At 34.1% G+C, this 23,312-nt stretch overlaps 1 protein-coding gene across 1 annotated transcript in view; it reads right to left on the reverse strand.

The window, feature by feature from the left end:
• LOC143251553 (uncharacterized) overlaps positions 1-23,312 on the reverse strand; it is a 35,884-nt gene that overhangs the window by 9,698 nt on the left and 2,874 nt on the right. The window contains exons 2-7 of the mRNA XM_076502824.1: positions 21,009-21,194; positions 19,656-19,786; positions 18,613-18,745; positions 14,300-14,368; positions 12,975-13,078; positions 1,511-1,595 (exon numbers count right to left, since the gene is read on the reverse strand). Coding sequence (XP_076358939.1) covers positions 1,511-1,595; positions 12,975-13,078; positions 14,300-14,368; positions 18,613-18,745; positions 19,656-19,786; positions 21,009-21,194 — 708 coding nt within the window. The remainder of the gene's footprint in view (positions 1-1,510; positions 1,596-12,974; positions 13,079-14,299; positions 14,369-18,612; positions 18,746-19,655; positions 19,787-21,008; positions 21,195-23,312) is intronic.

Below are 23,312 nucleotides of genomic sequence, written 5' to 3' on the forward strand. Positions count from 1 at the left end.
GAAAGTTTACATAAGATGCAATGAGTCACAAATATTAGGCCATCTCATAAGTAATATCCGAAAACTTAATACAGAAAGTGCATAATCATTTATGTCTTTGTAGATGGCTTTAATGACTGAAATATTTTGTAAACTATTATGAAGATGGATGTGTCTGAGGAGAACATTAGGTATATAATTCTTTATGAGTTTAAAAAAGGCAATAGTGCAGCAGAAAATATATCAGACATTCATGGTGTTTATGGCATGGAGTCTCTAAATAAAAGAAAATGTCGAAGGTAGTTTCGAGTTTCAGATCAGGTGACTACAGCTTAAGTGATGCTCCACGTTCTGGGTGAACTGTTAAATGGATTGAATTGAGCTTCTGTGCTAGTTCTCAACTGTTACAGCACAATCTTCGTCAAGTGCAGCCAGCAGCAAGTCATCATTAAACTCAACAGGATGACTTGAACGCCAACCTCAGAGCAAGAGTGGACATTTGCATTTCTCTGCCCTCTCGTAACGTAACTCACCATTTTTGCATGGATTAGTGACTGGAAATGAAAACAGATATTTTATAAAAAATGTTCAGTGCTGCAGACACTGGCTCAGTACAGGTACACTGGTTAAAGCACAGTCCAAAATGGACCTCCACCTTAGGAAAGACTTGTTAAGCGTTTGGTGGGATATTGCTGGTGTGATCCACTTTAGTTGCTTACACTCAATGTAACGATTATATCAGACTTTTATTGTCAACACTTAGAGCGCTTGAATGTTGCACTGAAAGAAAAGAGGCCTACTTTGATCAATCGTAAAGGTGTTGTGTTACACCAGAATAATGCACGGTCCCATACAGCAAGGATCACATCTACATAGACTGAAGAGTTGGATTGAGAAAAACTTCCATATTCTCCTTATTCTCCAGACCTTGCTCCATCTGATTATCATCTATTCCGAAATTTGCAGAACTATCTTGATGGAAAAGAGCTTGAAACAAATGAAGATGTCAAAACTACCCTTTCTACATTCTTTTCCTCCAGACCCCACGAATTTTATGGAAATAGCATTCAAAAGCTGGCGAATCGTTGGCAAGAAGTAATTAATAATAATGGAGCATATATCATTGACTAAATAATGTTAAAAGCGTTTGAAATCTTTTCTCATTTCCTGCGGCCCGGCATGGCTAGGTGGGTTAAAGCGTTCGACTCGTAATATGAGGGTCACGGGTTCGAATCCAGGTCGAACCAAACATGCTCGCCCTTTCAGTCGTGGGGGCGTTATAATGTTATGGTCAATCCCAATGGCAAAAGTGTAGCTCAAGAGTTGATGGTGGGTGGTGATGACTAGCTGCCTTCCCGCTAGTCTTACACTGCAAAATTAGGGACGGCTAGCGAAGATAGCCCTCGAGTAGCTTTGCGCGAAGTTCAAAAACATCTTATAAAACCTGAAACAGTAAAGTAAGAATCATAACACAGCATCTTCATTAAACCAAAAAAAATGTTTAAAAATTAATTTTTCCAAATAAACTAACCTTTTCTATAAAAGTTCCGAGCTTCTTAAATGCAGGCAACAAATGTTCTTCGATGACTTTCTTTGCTTCAATTTTCAGTGTCTCCCTGTAGATACAATACGACATACAGAATGTACTGTGTGTGTTGATTAAGATATAAAACTGTACAATAAAATAAAGTAATTATAACCTATTATATTATATGATTTTACCAATAATTATTTCTAATTTAACATGTTTTTGTTTGTTTATTGTTAATCACAAACAAATACGCAATGTTGTCTCCTACTGGTACAGCGGTAAGTCTACGGATTTACAACACTAAAATCAGGAGGTCGATTCCTGTCGGTAAATTAGCAGATAGCCCAATGTGGCTTTGCTATAAGAAAACACACATCAAGGCTATCTGTGTTGTACCAACCACTGGTACCGAAACCAGGTTTTTTAGGGTTATATGCTTTCGGACTTAACATTGATCCATTAGCAACATAGCAATAATGGAATTTAAAAATATATATGTGAAAGTATTAGAGGGCGAGTTTGTACAATGAAGGTTTATATTTTAGAATGCAACTGCTCGGTTTATAATGAGACTTTCTTTTAGATTTCAAAAGAGAACCCAGAATTCTCCTAGTTACATATTTCTAAGAGATACTAATAAAATATAAGAATTTCAGATTGGATTTGAACAGCGAAGACACTTGGTAGAATGGTTTTAAACTGTCTCCATGGCGACGATGTAGTCTTCATTTGTTTGTTTGTTCAAGATTAATAAGACATTTGAATTATTTCCATAACGGATTATGTCATAACTGTTGTAGATATTATAATATATTAATACATTGTAGTAATATCTTATTAAGTAATATTGGTTGAATATAAGCAGTTTGTTTCGTTCTGACATAAAGTCCTTTTCTCACCACTAATAACCAATATACAAGGTGTCCTAAAACTACGTATACACCCTTTGAATGATTATAACTCACTCAAACTTTCTTTTCTTACATGTTCAACTGATTTGAAGTAATGACAGAAGCAAGACTAAGCTTTGAGGAAAGGAAATTTATCTTAAAGTGTTACTGGAAGTGCGGGAACGTAGCTGAAGTACAAAGACAGTTTAGAAGGGAGTTTCAAACAGATCCATCAACACGACTTACTATTACTCACATCAGAGATAAGTTTGAAACAATTGTAACTGTTCAAGACGTCCATAAAGGGGATTCTGGAAGACCGCGATCGTCTACCAGTCCCACACGAGAAGCAGAGCTGTTGGAAAGTCTCCACCGATCTTCAAGAAAATCTGTTCTGCAAACAGCCCGTGAGACGAGAATCCCAAAATCGAGCGTCCATAACATATTGAAGCGCGTTCATTGGAAAAGTTTTATTCTGGCATTAGTCCACGCTCTCAATGACGATGATCCTAACAGAAAAGTTGAATTTTGTGAGTGGTACCTGGCAAAATCTGCAGTTTCCAAATAACATTGTCTGGAGCGATGAGGCCAGATTTAAGTTAAACGGCTCAGTTAATCACCACAATTGCACCTATTGGGCACATCAGAATCCGCATCATATGGTTGAACACTACGTAAACTTACCAGGGTTTACAGTGTGGTGTGGATTATCAGCGTTGGGCGTAATTGGACCATTCTTTTACAAAAACATAATCACTAGTCTCGTTTATCTAAACTCGCTGCAAGAATCTGTCGTGCCACGCATTCGAAGCAATTTTGAGAGGAGGAGTTTTATTTCCAGCAAGATGGATCACCTCCCCACTACCATCATAATGTGAGGGCCTATCTTGACGGAACTTTGCCGAACAGATAGATTGGGTGAAGAGGTATTATTGAATTTCCCCCACGTTCACCAGACCTCTCACCTCTGGACCTTTTTTTATGGGGATACGTCAAAGATAAGGTTTATAGCACAAAACCTGCAGAACTCAATGAGCTGAGAACAACAATTGAAAGAGAATGCATCCAAATTTTTAATGAAATGATTCGTAAAGTTTGCAATTCCATCTGTCCGCGTTATCAACAGTACCTGAATCAGAACGGTCATCAGTTCGAACACCTGCAATAACTCAAAACATTCTACACTTGTCTTCTTAAACTTGGATTATAAAACCTAGATATATCTTAATAAACATTGTATTTACAATCATTCAAAGTGTGTATACATTTTTTGGGACACCCCGTATATATTAGTCCTACACTTTTAACTTGCTTCGCTTTTTCGAGCAGCCCTGACGAGTCGTAAATTCGGCGAAACTAATCTTCTACAGATGGAGGTCCCCCTGGTGACACAGCGATAAGCCTATGGATTACCACTGTTAAAATCAGGGGTTCTATTCCCCTCGGTAAACTCAGCAGATAACCTGGTGTGGCCTTGCGCACGAACACACACACATACAGTTAGCGTATCGAATCAAAAAATAGATTAAGCCTTTATAGTCTATATTATGTTTGGCTTTCATGAAATTCACGTTTTAGTAATAGCAAAGAAATGCACACAGAAATGAACGAACAATTAATCTGACGAATAATAACAGATAATCAATCGTTACTAATTAATAATGTTAGGAAAACTTGTAGGTTAAAAAAAATCGATTTATGACAAAAATAAAAAAATTAAAAACCCGAGCCCCTAATGAATAAGGGCCCTCTTTCAAAAGCACTCGAATTGAATAATTGTGTATTTTATGTCTTTAACTGTGACGGTAATATTACATATTATCCAAACGCATAAGATATGTTAGGTCATTAGCTGTAAGTCATACATCAAAATCAAGCAGCGTCATACTTACTGCTATTTTTATGTACAAAAATGTATTTATAATAAGAATATTAAAACACATTCCCTGAGCAATCTAGGAATTACTATTTAAATTATATAACAAGTTTACCAGAATATACGATGCATTTTTTAATAATTTCCGGTTCAGAAACACAAATGCTACAATAATAAAATAAAATAATTTGTACGATTTCAATAAATATGTCACAATAAATTTGTCATAAAGAGTGACTTTTAGGATCATATAAATGTTCCTAAATTAAATGAATTTCATTTCACTTATTTCACAGACCCAAACAGAATTAAAACATAACCATGAACACAGTTTTAATCTCTTCATGTTCACTTCTCATATAATTTACATTTTTCCTTGTAATGCTTACGTAGATTTCACCCTCCAGTGACGCAACGGAATATCTGTAGAATTATAATGCTAGAAAACCCGAGATGACCGGAGAAGAGGTAGTTCATTGTGTAACTTGGTGTTTAACTACGAAAAAAAAAATTATGTCGACATCAACCTTTCATCATATTCAAATGCTTAGGTATTTTATCTTATGAAATATTATGCGCATTGGATTATCTGCTGTGTTCAGCGTGGATAATCGAACCTCGGACTTTAACACGTTGGTTTCCAAGTCTATTTTGGGAACTTTCCAGGCTCCCACTAGTCATTTTACGACAACTTTTTAAAGGAAAAGTGTAAAATTTTTATATCATGTTAGGTATGAGTCAAAGACGTTGTTAAGGTCATTTTTGACCCACGAACCACGGGTAGGTAGGTGGCTTGGGACCTGAGAATGCATTTAGTCTTACTGTCCCAAACGACCAACCCGTGGGTTGTGCTAGAATTTCAGAAACATAAAATATTTGGCATAGGGATCTATGTATAATAATTATTATTTTATCTTTTTCAAATATTTTCAATATTTATCGATATGTTGAAATATGAGTTCCAATCAATCTGATGTGCAAGTAAATATTTTTTTTTGCTTCTAAAAATGCAAAATCAAGATCAGATTCTTCGGAAACTGAGGGCAATTCAGATACTGAAAGTAAATATTATGAAGATTCAGATTATGAACCTTCTAGTGACGAAACTTCCAACTCAGAAGACGAGAAAGTCCTCACATCTGAAGATTTTGAAAATACAGAGACTGAAACTGAAACTAATGATAATGCTCAGCAGCACACTTCAACTTATAGATGGCACCCGTGAACAGTTTTATCCAAAAAAAACTTTTTCATTTATTACTCAAAGTTCCGAATAATCTACAAATGCTATAGTAACGTCTTTCGACGCGTTTGAGCTTATGGTCAGAGATGAAATTTATGATCTTATAGTACAACAAACAAATATCAATTATCACCAAACTAAGATAGCTAATAACACAAAGGTAAGCATGTGGAAAGGCACCAACTGTGATGAAATAAAGAAGTTCCTTGGAATTATTATGTACATGGGACTTGTGAGATACCCAAACATCGTTTACTACTGGCTGAAAGATCTCTTCTACAGCAATTTTTTACATACCACAAATAATGTCAAGAAATAGGTTTCAAGGACTCCTACGTTTTGTTCATTTTGCTTGAAGGTTACTTGAAATTCTTGAAACAAGTTTTACAAGATCTGATATTCTAGGTGAATGCATTGCAGTAGAGCAGGGGTGGCCAACCTATGGCGCATGCGCCAACCGTGGCGCATTGCACGATTACAAGTGGCGCACTATACCCCAGAGATAAGAATGTACGTTTGCGGGTATATGAGTGTGAGTCCATTTATTAGGAGTTTGAAGTTGATGTGTGTGTGTTTGTCATTTGTGTTTGTGTATGAAGACGTTTGGTGCAATGATTTATTATGTAATTCAGTATATATCTTTATATCAAGACATAATAGAAAGAAGAGAAAGAGAAACTTAGATACACAAACAGCAATCTAAAACGCATACGTGAATACACAAGAAGATATAGATACATTGAAACAAACATAAATTTAAGAGTCAGATTAACTGTACGTTACAAACCGGATGTTAAATATTGTAACAAAAATAGCAGCTCAGTAGAAGTATTTCATTTTTCGCATTGACGTGAGTAAAAGTTTTCCTCCTTACACGTACGCACGCATACATAAATGAAAACATATTCATAATAAGCAAGTATTTATTCTTTTTTTAAATTGAATTGAGTTAATTCTTTTAAAATTAAATAGTAATTTTTTGTGTTAATATTGAAATTTTTATAAAATATTTTGTAAAAGTTCAAATATCTGAAAATCTCAATGTTTTATACATCATTTGATGCAGTTTTTTTTGCAGAATTTCACTCTGATTACGAATATATAAATTAAATCAATTTTTTTTTCAGTTTTTTACTATTTAAATTTTTTTAGTTATTATGACTTGGTGTAATAGAAGGCTGAAAGGACATGAAAGATTTCCTATAATCATTGTTAGAGAATAGTATCACAAAAAAGACTGCTTATAATCATTTTTATATAAATTTTCTAGATAAAAGTAATAAATAATGTTTTTTTAATTTAATATGTTTAGTTTTTTTCAAACATTTTGTATAAGTTCAAATGTTTGAAAACGATAAAGTTTTATACATCATCTGTTGCAGTTTTTCAAGCTGATTACGAATATATAAATGAAATTAAAAAAAATTTAATACTCTCACGGATTAAACAGGATCAATGATCCTGTGGGATGTACTAGTAATAATAATAATATTAATAATAATAATAATAACAATAATAATAATAATAATATTTTTTTCGATTTTTTATAGTCCCATTACAGTGAAAAAGAGCAAAAGAAAAGCAGAAACCGATAGCAAACGTCAGTTTAATGAACTGTGGGAAAATGAGTTCTTATTTATTGCGAGTCCTTCAGGAAAACCAATGTGTATTGTTTGTGAAAGCACCCTCTCAGATAACAGAAGACATGATCTTAGCAGACACTATAAGAAACACCAAGTTGAAGTAGAAGTAAAACAAAAGTTAATGCCTGGCTCTGAGTTACGGAAAGAATATGTGGTCAAGAAAAAAAAGAGGATATGAAAAAGAGGCGAAATCTCTTTGTAAAGAGAAGTTGTGAAAGTTTGGCAATGCTCGAAGCATCCTACGAAATCGCCTTTGTGTTGGCTAAAAAAGCATAAGCCTTTCTCTGACGGTGAATATATTGTTAAACCCCGCCTCCAAAAATTTGCAAAATGTCTTGGTGATAAAAGTATTGAAAGAAAGGTAAACGAACTCGCTCTTTCAAAGCAGACAATTACAAGACGCATTGAGGAACTTTCTCATGATGTATTTGAGCAACTGAAGGAACGTGTCCATGCATGCTCTTTCTTTTCATTAGCTTTGGACGAATCTGCTGACATATGTGATGTAGCCCAGTTAAGTATTTTTATAAGAGGAATTGATGATAATTTTAACATATTTGAAGAACTTATTGGCCTTGAATCACTCCATGGAAAAACTAGAGGGTCAGACATATTTGAGAAAGTAAAGTCATGTTTAGAAAATCAGCATTTAAACTTCAGTAAACTCTTAAGTGTCTGTACTGATGGAGCACCGTCAACGATTGGTAGAGTTGCTGGAACTGTAGCCTTGCTCGAAAAGTTTTTAGGTCGTCATCTTCTAAAATATCATTACATAATACACCAAGAGTCTCTGTGTGTAAAAATTTTGAATTTGCAGCATGTTATGATACCAGTTGTAAAATGTGTGAATAAAATTGGAGCCAAAGGATTAAATTGGAGAGAATTCAGAGAATATTGTGAAGTGTTAGATATGGAATATGGTGATCTCATCCTTCATTGCAAAGTGCGTTGGCTTTCTAGAGGACAAGTTCTCAAAAGATTTTGGAAACTGAAAAATATTGTACATGATTTTCTGGAAGAAGAGCTGCCCGAGGAAAGGACCCTTTTGTGTAATGAAAAGTGGATTTTTTGATTCAACTTTTTTAGTTGATATCACCAGCCATCTCAATGACCTAAATTCAAAACTGCAGGGCAAGGACAAATTGTTTCCTAGTTTAGTAAATGATATCAGTGCATTCAAAATGAAGTTAAAACTGTTCATCTCTCAGCTATAAAACAAGGATTTGAGCCAATTTCCACATTTAAAGGAACAAAGTGAATGTGTTTAAGATAATATCAAATTTACAGAATACATTGAAAAAATCATACTACTGCAAGAGGTCTTTGATAGTCGTTTTCGTGATTTTGCCAAAGAAGAAGATTGCATGCTTGCATTTATAAATCCATTTTCACTTACTGAACAAAACATTCTGAAGATGCCTAGTAATATACAGATGGAACTTATTGATCTAAAAGCAAATTCAGTACTGAAGAGTAAATTTAATGAACTTCCGTCACTCCCAAGTGAATCTGGAATGCTTAATTTTCGGCGATCATTACCATGTGATCATTTTCCAGAACTGAGAAAATTTGCCCAATGTTATGCCTGTCGCTTCGGAACAACATACAGATGCGAGCAAGCATTTTTATCCATGAAAATGATCAAGAACAAACTGAAGTCGCAACTATCCGATTCAAGTCTGAAAAAACTGTCTGTTGCTGTCAGTTACTAATTTAACTCCTAATATTACAGATTTGGTGAAAGCGAAGCAAAGTCAAAAGTCTCATTAAACCTAGTTATGTTTATTTTTCCTCCATGTAAAATTATTTTTCATTAAAACTGCTAATTGTGTTGATAAATTTTTATTAGATATTCTTTCATAAATAACTAATGAAATATATCAATGCAAATGCAAAGTGTCAATAAAGTAAATAAAGTTTACCTTGTATTCATGTTGAATTCTTTTTACAACTTCTACATGTGTCCACAGTCCACATTAATATATATATATATATAACAAATGATTATATGTATAACTGCCAAATATCTCCAAATTACCATACTTAAAGGATTGAAAGGCTGTTAAAGTTTGTGTGGCGCATCTGAATTAGAAATGAAAAAAATTGGTGCATAGGAAACAAAAGGTTGGCCACCCCTGCAGTAGAGGAAACAATGGTGCCATAGTGAGGTCGCCTAGTGTTTCGTCAATATAATTCTCGGAAGGCACATAAATACGGTTTGGAAGTGTATTAACAATGTGATCCCCAATGTTACACTTTTTACCAACACTGCTTTGCTGGAAAAGATGATATACGGTAACAGCAAGGACGTCTCTTTGGTGGATTCACCCATGCAACTCAAATTGTCCTTGATTTCGCTAAAGACTATCTAGATACAGAGAGAACAATCGCTACAGATAGTTTAAATACATCAATCGATTTATCAAAGGAACTGCTAAAGCATTAAGCCTACCTTATGAGGACATTACGAGCGAACAGAAATGGTAACCCCAAGGAAATTATAAATGCAAAACTAAAGTAGGGAGAAATTGTAGGTCGCCATCAAGATGATGGAATTGTGATCACAAAGTGGAAGAACAAACGTGATGTTCTTATGTTATCAAGACGGAGAATGAATGATGTGAGTATCAATGGTTCTTAGTTACAACATCATAAAACAAGGCATAGACATACCCAATCAAATGTTCAGTTATTTCTCATCACTTAGGAGGAATATTAGATGGTATCATAAGATTGCTTTTGAGTTTTTACTAAACACAGCAGTGAAAAATGCTTTGGTATTATTCAATAAAGCATACAAACAAAAATTACGAATGCGCGAGTTTCGAAAATCAATCATTGAATCGCGGTAAAATAAATGCTCAAGCAGCAGTAACACCATGAACAACATCAGGAAGAATCAATATACGGTACCATATGAAGACTTAAACTGAAAAAGACAAGTCTAGCAGAATAATTCATAAAAGATTCATTGGCTGCTACATTGAAATAAGGAAGACAAGGACTGAAAAAGAAGTAGGCAAAAAGCCCAAAACGTTCGAACCTACTGTGATGAATGTGAAGGTAGCCCTGCTTTTTGCATCACTTGTTTCAATAAAAGACATTAGATCATACAACTTCAAATTATACCTATAATAATGAGTGTCACTTTGCACTGCTTTCTTAGTGTTCGTTATTTATATTTTCATGATGAACTGATTCATTTGTTTTCTAATCTCTTTTTGAAACAGTGTGTTGGAAAATTTACGTAACATTTCGCTTAAAATCTTTTTTATGCTTTTTTACCTTCGCCATGTCAACTTTGTTGTTGTATCCACTTATGTCTAAATAAACGTTATTTGATTAGTCTATTTTTATATACTATGAATAACTATCAGATTAACAAAACATAAGGTCCCCCGCTAGTACAGCGGTAAGTCTACGGACTTCCAACGCTAAAATCCTGGGTTTGATTCCCCCTGAGCTCAACAGCTAGATCGATGAGGCGTTGCTATACGAAAACACACGCACAATAAAACATAATAAAACTTGAGATAAAATAGGTGAACCTAGAAAAGAAATGTTGTCCTGATGCTACCTCTCATCTGTATATATAGCCGTGACCCGACACGGCCACGTGGGTTAAGGCGTTCGACTCGTAATACCAGGGTTGCGGGTTCGAATCCCTGTCGCACCAAACATTCTCGTCCTTTCAGCCGTGGGAGCGTCATAGTGTGACGGTTAATCCCACTATTAGTTGATAAAAGAGTAGCCCAAGAGTTGGCGGTGGGTTGTGATGACTTGCTGCCTTCCTTCTAGTCTTACACTGCAAAATTAGGAACGGCTAACGCAGATAGCCCTCGTGTAGCTTTGCACGAAATTCAGAAACAAACAATACGTAGCCGTTGTGTCCCAGCCGATAAATGGCACTTTAAAAAAAAAATAGAGCACACCTCACTGGTAGGTCGTGTGGAAGTCAAATATTTTTCTGTTAAAACATAGTTAGAACAATGAAAGCTTTAAAGTTGGTATTAAAGTTTAAATGGCATCGCAATATGCTTACACAGCTTGGTTGTGACTTGTACAGGTCTCTTTATGGATGGTCCTGGTTAACCTAAGTTGATACATGTACATTTTTTTTTTTCAATTTCGTTAAGTATAGATATACTCTTCAAAAAAAGAAATGCAAAAGGGATATTTTTGTTATTTTAAAGAGAAATATATGTAATAACGTTACAAGCTCAGAGTATGTGATGTTACACGTGTTAAGGCACTGATTGTCAGACCAAAATGACAATAAAAGTTGTGCACTTTGAAAACGAAGGAAAACATCGGATTTTTCGCCAAAACGCATGCGTGTCCAATAAATTTGTTTGAGAGATATGCATGTTCTGCAAGTGCAACATGTGCAAAATCCCTATAAAAAGTGACGGGTTCTCGGTTTCCATAGCTCAGTGTTAAACCACCGACACGCAATACAGTTACGCCAAGACTGACTGAAGCACAACGCAACAACGCCATTGGTGGCTTGGAAGCAGGCGAATCTCGATCAGATGTTGCCAGAGCTGTGAATGTCCACCCAAGCACAATCACAAGGCTATGGAATCTTCACCAACGACATGGATCAACTCGTGACCGTCCACGATCTGGCAGACCTCGTGTGACCACACCCGCACAAGATCGCTACATCCGGTTACGTCACCTTCGGGATAGGACCACCACTGCGACGTCTACTGCCTCAACCATGCCAGGGCTGCGTAAGATTTCCGATCAGACCGTACGCAACCGTCGACGAGATTCTTAGGCCCCATGTGCAACCCATCATGGTGAACGTCAATGACGTTTTTCAACATGACAACGCCCGTCCTCACACAGCCCGACTCACCACTGTCTTCTTGAGACACCACAACATCAACGTTCTTCCCTGGCTCTCCAGATCACCAGATTTAAACCCCATCGAACATCTTTGGGACGAGTTGGACCGACGTCTACGATGGCGACAACCTCAACCGCAGACTGTACCTCAGCTTGCAGCAGCTTTGCAGGCTAAGTGGATAGCCATTCCACAGGATGCGATTCGTCATCTCATCGCTTCCATGGGCAGGAGATGCCAAGCAGTTATTGATGATCACGGGGGGCATACTCGTTATTGACGTTGAGTGACGTTAAACTTCACCTAGTGAGCGTGGACTTCGCCTTTGCAGACTTTGGATGTTCAGCAGTGAATGTGCAAAGTTTCATACACGTCATACAGAACTACCCGGAATAAACTTGTTAACAATGTGTCTCATATTTTGCCTTTTGCGTTTCTTTTTTTGAAGAGTATAATATCTTTGCTTTTGATCTCAGCACATATTGCAATCTGAGTTTACAGATATTTTACATCGGAAAGCGCTGTTACATACCAATCTAAAACAAGTAATCGAGTGTTCGAGGTTGTCATACATTCTACGTAATATAAAGGAATGTGAAAATGTAGTTTTGACACTTTTCGTTTCAGATCAACCTTATATAAACTATATAATTTTCTGTTGACGTTGATGCCACGTTAACACTAACGAAACGTTGTTTTTATTTTATAGTTTTTCTATCCTATTTGAAGTGTTTTTTGAATTTTTAAAACATTATTGTTTGGTTTGTATATTCAAAATTATTTTAATATGAGGTATTGAAACTGAACCCCGTGTAAGAAACTGTTGTTTCTTTACAACTCTATTCGCATTTTCAGAAAAAAAAAATCAAAGTTCTTATTACTAGAAATATTACTAGATAAAATAAAAGTTGTTAAATACCAAAAATAATTCTATCTTTATAATAAAAATAATCTTCCTACTGTTTTGTAGATGGTACTGAGTCCGGGAAGGATAAAAATGGTTTGAAGAATGGTGAATCTTCCACAGGTTTCTGAAGAAGTGCAAACTGTTCAAGTACATGTTTCTGTAAGTATTAAAATATTATTACTGAATATGGAAAGACACTATATGACAATATGATGTTATAATATAATACAGTCCACTTAAGATTTCTAACTTTACTATATGTCCCTCAGTGGCTCAGCAATAAGTCTGGAGACTAATATCTCTAAAACCCAGGTTTTAATCCTAGTGGTGGGTATAATACAGATAGCCCATTGTGTAGCTTTGTGCTTACCGACAAACAAACAAATTTATCTCTATATGCAAAATTTAAATACATATTCCAGCATATCGAACTCAAACATTGTTACTTATAATCGTAGTGAAGATAAGTAACATATTATCCTTAGGAGGGTTTTTCGCTGTTCTTGTTTATTTATTCGAATATTCAGTTTTCAGTAATGACATCTTCAAATTATTTATACAAACAAAAGATCTGTTTTTCTACTTTAGTCTTACGTTCTTGACGAAAATAGCACTTCAGTAATTTTTTAAAAGTAAAACAAGATCATCTTATATAATTCCATTTCATTACCATAAAATTTCTCAAGTGATAGTGGAAAGTAAAAAATAATGACAATAATACCACCTGAGTAGCGCTTTAAATCAGTTCTACTATTCTAAGGAAATAACAAACTTAATCGGAAATAAATTAATAATTATGACAGAGATATTAATGAGGTATTACATTGTTGACATATACCGAACATTAAGAAATCGTTGTTAGTTTCGTTTTGTAACCCTCGCGATAGAAAGATGGATTTCTGAGGGTGGGATAAATGTCCACTATGGTCAGTTAATTGGTTATTTTTTTATGTTTTGTGCTCTGGTAACCACGAGTATCAAACCTCCGTTTTTAGTGTCTTAAATCTAGGGACTTAGTGTGGAGCCATTGGAGGAAACAATAAATAGTGAATAAAATTTAAAAATTATTCAGTAAATAGTGCGGAGGACTTGAGTAGATGTTTTCTTAAAAACCGTATGCTGAGTCAGTTGTACAGGTCTAAAGGACGTCGATCCATAATAACAAATAATGATGGCTGAAAATCGTATCAATTGTTACAAAGTACATACAATTATTTCTATTATTATTATCACACAGTAATGTTGTATTACTTTTGCAGGAACGTATATTTGTACCTTCTTCGAAAATTACTTATTCTTTAAGTTCCTAAAATGAAACAGACCATATATAACAAACTGTTAAACTACAGCCAAAAAAACAAAAAGAGTTATTGGTTACCATGGAGACAGCATGGTTAGTTCGACCTTGACGGATTCCTTCTTTCATTAGTTCAATTATTTCATCTGCCTTTAAAGTAAAAATATTTGAAATGAGCTTCAAGACATTTAATAGCATGAAACGCAAAACCTACCTTTCTGTGTCTCATATCTAATTATCTATTCATTCACCTAATGATGAGAGTTAGTAATAATATTAAAATATTAAACTTAGGCCTAAACGTCAAGAGAAAATTACCAATACAGATTAAGAGTTGCATATTCATTCATAAAAAAATATTACATTTAGGTACATAACGTAACAAAAGCATTATATCTAATCTACTATCTATGAATGTAAACATGATTTAATCGACTTACTCTCTGTCTTATGATTATTAGCAAATGAATTAACAAGTTACTTATAGAACCACGATGGTGATAAAAGGTATTACGAACAGTTATGTAATTGTCATACAGAATTGGATAATTTTAAAAAAAGGATTTAGATTCAAAATTGTAATGAAAGAGAAGTACGAAATGAACTTTGATTGAAATCCATAGAACAATCTACACATGTTTGTCATTAAATTAAAAAACAAGCTTTTTCATTGTTTGAATAGACATATAAAAATATCCCTGTACCTGTAAGAATTTCATTAGACGATTAAAGTCTCCGTTGTAACCAAAATAAAGATCAAAAACGCCCGCTAACAACACTGTTGTAACGAAAAACAGAACAATAAAACGTCCGCTAACAACACTTTCTTGCCATCAAATTAAGGAAAGTTGATTCTAGTTTCAATGTGCCTAAATCCTCTACATAGGTGTGGGCTACATATGGCCACCTTGCATACCCCACATAAGAGTACCCGGAGGGTATTTTAATATCTTGCATAGTCTGTTGAATAAGAATAAAGGTGTTAACAGTAAAAACTCGAGCTTCGCTACCTTTCTTGCCTCAACAACGATATGAAAGGTCATAATGCTTCAGATATTATGTCTGTGACTGAATTCATGAGGTGTGGCCAATTTAGAGTCCATACTGAAGTTTTACGTTTTATGTAGCAAAACAATGTATATCCCAAAAAAGTGGATAAAATCCTATTTACGTTGATATATATATATATAAATATCGCTGACAGAAAAGATTTTGATGTACCAGTAATAACTAGTTTGATCTGATTTTAAGGGAAAAAACGATTCAGGAAAGATTTTGAGGTACTTTCCAAGTGCTTATCCTTTGGATGAAAATTGATTATTATCCCAGGATAGGTATGATTAAATCTATGTCGAAGATTAATAATTACTGCATACCAACCTTGCATCATATATTTCATGGACTGGAAGTCGCTGATTTGCATCCTTCCCAACAGTACACACACACACACACATATATATATATACGTATTCCAAAAATAACGTGAATATGGAGTACACCTCACTAATATTCATGACATTCTTTACTATGTCAATAATAGGATTACTGGTTTCTTTTAATTGCTGCTAGGTGTCATGTGCCCATGACCATTATGAATTTATTTTGTAACCTATAAGTCTCAAAGTATAAAAGAACAACAACAACACTAAAATTTGTAAAATATCATGCAAGTTTAGAATGACAAAATACGGATTTTAGTGGTCTCATGGTGTGTTATGTGGTAACAATACAACAATGCCATGTCATGCCATAAAATACTGCCCGAAGTGTTCAAAAGATCATTTTTGCAAATATTTCTATGAGCAAAGCATGATGATCAGTTAATATTAAAACTATCGAAAGAGTCCCAGAATATTCTTGTCAGCGTATTGGATTCTCCATCAAAGCAAGTACTCACTTCTGCATTGAAAGATGAAGGTTTGCTTGTTTGTTTTTAAATTTCGTGCAAAGATACACGAGAACTATCTGCGCTAGCCGTTCCTAATTTAGTAGTGTAAGACAAGAGGAAAGGCAGCTAGTCATCATCACCCACCGCCAACTCTGGTGCTACTCTTTTACCAACGAATAATGGAATTGACCGTCACATTCTAACGCCCCCATGGCTGAAAGGGCGAGCATGTTTCGTGTGACAGGGATTCGAACCCGTGACCCTCAGATTACGAATTGAGTGCTTTAACCACCTGACCATGCTGGGCTCGAAAATAAAGGGGTAATGTCTTATATCGAAGATTGTTGCGAGTTCAAGTCTCATGTTGCCAAAGAAAAACTCGTAAAAACTGCTCAACTATGGATGTTCTATACGGATCATATTTAACTTATATTGAAACTATTTCAAGCAGTCAAGATGAACAACAACCTGATGGCTGATATTTTCTATAGTTTCAATGGATATAATTATTTGTGATACATTATATTATTCTCAATATTCCTGAAGAAACACAACCAGGTACTAAAGAACTGATAAAATAGGCGGAACATTCAATATGGCTACCTCAGTAGTCTACAAGAACAGAAGGGTAGTGAACAAAACCATCAAAGAAACTTTTACGAAATATGCTAAGTCTCATGATGGTACAGATGGATGTATAGCTAACATAACTGGACGTCTAAGTAAGTTCATGGCTTATCAGCAGGAGGTAAAAGTAACACGTGAAAGAACTCAATTTGTAGATGTCATATTAGCTAGGTCAGATATTTTGTCTGATTTACAAGGTGGAAGGAAACACAAAGAGCTCAGACCAACAGAAGTTCACAAAATGAGTAAACGGTCACCAAAACTATGTAGCTTTCTAAACCCATTTTGTGTTCCAGACCATGATAAATTCTACAACATTTCTTTAGGCATTCTAGGTCCAGCTAATAATGAGAAGAAGTCAAGTCAGCTAAAGCTGTTGAAAGGGAAGCGAAGGATAACTTTATCATTGAGAGAACTGAAAGGCGACTTCTTTGAACCAATGAAAAAAATATAAGCTTGAAACTCTTGATTTGTAGGAAGAAATCTGTGAAGCTAAAAACCACACAAGACAAAGTTATTGCTCACAGACAGCAGAGTAGTGTGACCATTTAATTGTTAGTCGAACAGAACTATTGATGTTGAAGAACTCGTAAAGTATCCAATGAGTCCAAAGAATTGATGGTCGTTTAGCCAAAACAGACAAAGCAAATGGCTTTTAATGTTTGTTGAAGGAAAACTGATGATGTACAACTTCCTACAGATGCAACAACATTGATTGTTTATGATGGTAATGATTTATTTCATGCATTACAAGAAACTTTAAGCCGATTGCTCACTAGATATTTGATAGTATTCCCAATGCTTAAAATTTCATACTTAGCACAGATATGTACAAAAACTTATTGGTTAAGGGAATGGAACATGAGAAACGTGTGTATGGTGAGAAGTTGATCATGAAAGGTCAACGGAAAAGAAGCCTATCAGCTGGAAGAAATTTCTGTTGAATGTCGAGAACCGATCACAACTGTGGTATGAAAAAGATGTTTTATTACGGAATAACAGGGGCATGGAATTTATGAACTTCCTTTTTCGCCACAAACATTGTTTTGTTACATGGTATATGTATAAACAGTATAAACATCAACATGTTTACCTAGATTTAGTTATACAAAAAATATGAGAAGCGATATGATCCCTCCTAAGACCTGAGGGTTATACAATTATTATGTACTATGCAAATTTAATCAAGACCTGAGGGTTAAATAATTGTTGTGTAATAGGCACTAGAGAGAGATAATGTCATAGTATAACGAAGTAGTATCAGAGGTCGCATTGCTAGGACCAAGACCTGACACCAGGGGCTTATTAGTACGCGAACGCATCACCAGATGGTAATGTAGTTCAAAATGACATGAACTTTATAGTAATAATCAAAATCTTATGTACAGGATGACAGATAAACAGCAAATATTACAGTTGGAGCCATATTGCATTTAGAACTTGGTCATTAATACAATCTTCCTGTGTCTACCAAAATACTGCGTTAAAAACAAATAACAACATAACAATACATACAACTATTCAATTACAATTGAGTCTAATTTATTCTGTTAACATTCTACTACATGCCTATGCTACTGTAAAAGGATGACCTAAATGCCATCCCGATTGATTTATTTACACTTATTTTAAAGGATTGACAACAGCCATCCCTAAATTTACTTCCTTTTTAATAATGTTTTTTTTTTTTTTTACTTTTATACACGTTAACTCTGATAAAAGTTGATCAAATACATAGAACAGAAACCGGGACTATTAAAATCGGAAGATACAAAATGTATAATAATGTATAATGAATAAAGAAGGTAATACAAGGAAATATAATAGGTTTATTACTGATGTCTTATGCCATGTATAATTAAGTATATTTTAATCTTACCTGTTTTGGTAAAGCACGATACCTTGAAATCAGTTTTCTAAAGTCCTCAACAGTATCAAACTTCATAGCACTGTTCACTATATCTTCAAAGTCCAAATGTACGCCTTCTAAGCGATTAATAGGGCAAAAGTACCTGAAAAGGGTAATATTTTATTCTCTAAAAACCGTCTATCATTTGTAATCAAACTTATTTTAAATTAAGTAGACAAATGATTATAAATGTGGACAATTAAATATGAATAATTTATACAGCTTATAAAACCTCGAATTTACCGAAGCTCAAGTTTCCAAATCTGCTAAATTCTTTCTCTTTTTGGATTAGAAAACCAAATGTTCACCTTTAAAACCACACATATTTGAAGTTCTTTGATATTTCGGGCACTTTCTCAGACTAAAGATTTAACAAATACATAAAAATTACGTTTGGTGGAATTGCCAAAAACTTCCAAAAAAGCTTAAATCCAAATACTGTACTTTTGTGTTTATGTGTAGCTGATTTAGTAATAAATAATAAACATTTTTGAACATATTTAGAAATGTCGATTAAAAAATTAAAACGTATTTCAAAATTTAAAAACAAAATGTTACAAAACAGTTAGTTTTCGTTTGTTTGTTTTTGAATTACGCACAAAGCTACTCGAGGACTATCTGTGCTAGCCGTCCCTAATTTAGTAGTGTAAGGCTAGAAAGAAGGCAGCTAGTCATCACCACCCACCACCAACTCTTGGGATACTCTTTTACCAACGAATAGTGTGATTGACCGTCACATTATAACGCCCCCACGATTGGGAGGGCAAGCATGTTTGGTGCGACTGGGATTCGAACCCGCGCCCTTCGGATTACGAGTCGCACGCCTTAACACGCTTGGCCATGCCGGGCTTGAAACAGATAGACCTATGGATCACTTCTGGTAACTTTAGGTTTATCGTACTCCGATTACCAGTTATTATTTTGTTGATGTTGCTGGTTAGTAATTTACTTGTATGTTACAATACATTATATGTGTAAAATATATGTTTTATTCAACATTATTTTTATCTTACCCTGAAAATTTCATACCCTCAATGAATAGTTGCAGTTCAGAAATTAAAAGTTCTAAGTTATAACGGTTTGGTCCATCTTCCACATTAGGAAGTAATTCTTGAGCGATATGAAGAAACCTCTCAGCATCAGTCTTTTAGGAAAGAAAACAAAAACACCATATGTGTAAGAAATATTCCAAATTTCAAAAAAAATATTCACTAGGCTAGTGGTTCAAGTAATGTTGTTGTTGCTTTTTCACACAAATTTAGATATATATTTTATAATTATTTACATTCGGCCTCTCAAATGAACCTAAGTTTTATAATGACAACTTTGTGTTATATTGCCTAACTTTCTGTTTCGCTTTAACACATATCGAGTAGAGAATAATTAATTAACAAAATATTTACTTTACTTGAAAAAAATAAGAATTTTCTAACGCCTTAACTGTTCCTACACAACGTAAAATACAGAAGTCAACCAAATAACACTGCATTAAAATGTATTATAATATACTTTAGGAACACAAATGTACTTATTGTCAAAAGTAAATATTTTAGGAAAACATGAAACACTTCTCAACATACCAGTTATGACAACATTGTTCAACAAAATGTGATTCTTAAATTGTCTTATTGAGAGTAAATGCTCCGGAACAAATATAATAAAATTAGGCTGCTGAGATATAGAAGTCCCTATCTAATTTCTGATAATTAATTTCTTCTTTTTTATATTTGCAAAATAAAATGTTGAGGTTATGTTCATAAATCTAAGTTGTAATAAAATAATTTCAAAGACATCGAATATAAATGAATACACAGCTTCGTACGTGTCACTTGTAATGACAATTTGAGATACTACTTTTCTTGCTTCTTAGAATATCTAGAATATCTAGGAATCACTTTCAACTTTGCATAAAAAGTTCTAATTATCATCGTTTTGTGATAAATATTTAAGCAGAGTGGATTTGAAGTCACTGCCTTCACACAATCGGCTGAGGACAGCGAAAGACAGTAGGAGTTTAGGCGTTGTGAATCAACTAATCAGCTACTAAAACTTAGTTTGATGTTGCATAGCGACTACACAACTTGAAATATGCGTTCATTTGCATTACCTACTATAAACGAATATTTCAAAGGAATGAGTCCTATAACCATAAGCATCATCAGTTATTAAAACCTCTGGCGATGTACAAAGTTTTACATTTCAGGCTGGAATCTCATAATTCACAGTTTGGGTTTTTACACTAACTTCTCTCATTGTTAAATAGTGCTATTGTGATCCCTTATACACATCGATGTAATTTATAGTATTAGAACTGTTTATTAACTTGTGTTTAACTTCTTAAACTAAACACACTTTAAAAAGTTTACCTTTCTTTTTTTGATGACATCTAGAGAGTATGAATCCAAACGATCATCAAGCGTGTGGTTTCCTATTTCAGAGGCAAATTCTGGACTTTGTTGCAACCTCCATGTCCAAAATTCCGAAAACAGTGCTTCGGGATTTTTCTTTTCTGTGGCTTTCTCAGGTAAGGATTCACCGTATAGACAACTAATCTGTAAGACAAAAACAAACAGTAGAAGGTCTGAAAGCCAACAGTTTTCACACAAACTGGATATGTCCAAGTTACAGATTTCTGTTAACTCAATCAGGATGAATATTATTTGGATATAACGTTAATCAAAATCAAGTCATAGAAATTATATTTATAGAAAATCTTACAAGTATTACATTCCATTAATTATTTTCAGTGTGCAAGATGAGCTAAACGTTACTTTCAAACGGATTTCTGCACTGTGATGACTTAACATCAGGATTATCTAACCTTAACTGAGTTCGAGGCGAAAAAGAGACTGGATAGAATGCATAACACAGTAAAGTAGTGTTAATTTCAAAGAAAAACAATTAATGAGAAACTTAGTGTACTGTGTTGCACCCTTTCTAGAGAGCCGTTAGACAACACATTTATAGAATCGAAATAATATACCGGTAGTTGTATATTATATTTCAATATGTTATAGACAGAAAAATATAGTAGTTTACAGAAAGAGCGACAACGCCATTGTTATCAATGTATAGCTGCTACCCAGGAGACTGCAAAATAATGAATGTTGTATTCTTTAGGTATCACATGATATGGCAGTGAAAACTATCATTGTCTATTGCTGCTCTTTCTCACAGGAATGTTCATGTGATGACGTATTTGAATGGAACAATTCAGTAGATAGCTAAGGCAAGGTTAACTTAATGGTTCATATGATTTACATACCATAACTATAATGGATGCAGAAATGTTGATATTTTTTTTCCACTAAATAAGGGAGTAAGAAACATATCCCTAAGTTCTAAATTCAGAAACGAATTAAAATATCTGTTGCGTGAGGCAAGAAATTAATGTAGTTCTTGTACAAAAATATAACAGTTACATAAAGGAACAAATATACAGACACACCCTTGAAATTCGATATATATATAAATATTTTTTAAAATAATAAAGATAAATAAACCCTTTAAAAAATCACATTATAATAAAGTATATTAATCCCCTCTACCACACTAAACAACCATTCAGTGCTTCATATTAAAATAACAGAGTATAAATAATCCTTTATAAAAAGCTACATTAAAATATTCAAAGTACAAAATAAAAATAAATAGACCCTGTGCGAAAGCAAAACATATTAAAATCAAAATACAAGAGGTGACTTTCACAAATGACTAAACATTTTAACAAAGACATATACTCTTAAAGTACTGACAATGTACACTAATACACTTTTCATATATAACATGATGTATCACGAACATAACACCTAAATGAAAGGAATGATTACTTAAATGTTTCTAATATCTTTACAATAAGATAATCAAAGAACCTTACAATTACACCAACCAGGTGATGGTTATATGAAAATAATTTTGTCTTTACAAGAAAATAATCAAATAACCTTGCAATTACACCAGACTAGTTGTGCTTATATGGAAATAATTTATTTGCAAAACGTTATTTATAGCTACTCAAAAGCTATTTCTTCTACATGTCTCTAAGCTTGAAGTGACAAGCCAAATGTCATTCTTAAACATAACCATATTCCCAGGACTTGAGAAATAGTGTTATAGAACTATTGTTGAGAGTAACAAGGTACAAACCACAGAATATGAGATCAACAGCTCAGTGAACTAACAGCTATCAACCTAACGTTATATTAATCAAGTGACAAGTTATTTTCCATTTTCCTGTGCAAAACCACTTGATAATTTGAAAAGTCATTTCCATTTAGTCTTTGAACTCACAAGTAATGACTGTCTATACTGCTTTTCAGCAATTAATCGCAGCTGTGTTGTCTAGAACGTCTTCTACAATTGTTTGCTTATTTGAATCATCTTGCGCTGCTAGAGAAGTACTTTTATTATCTTTCTTTTCGGCACTTACAAAAACGTAAAAGGACAAGGTAACACAAAAATGCCATCAACCAGATAAGAAAAAGAAAAAATATTGTGATCCGAGAGTCCATGGAAAAACCTCTCCCATCATTATCAGCACCACCACAGAGGAAATTGTGTCCATTAAAGTCCTCCATAATTAAAAAGGAATATAGCAACTGTTCAACAAAAGAATCAAGGTCTAATTGATCACGAGTTTCCCTAAGAGACAGGTAGACAGAACAAACAGT

Source organism: Tachypleus tridentatus, chromosome 6 (genome assembly GCF_004210375.1).
Source record: "Tachypleus tridentatus isolate NWPU-2018 chromosome 6, ASM421037v1, whole genome shotgun sequence".
NCBI classification, from domain to species: Eukaryota; Metazoa; Arthropoda; class Merostomata; order Xiphosura; family Limulidae; genus Tachypleus; species Tachypleus tridentatus.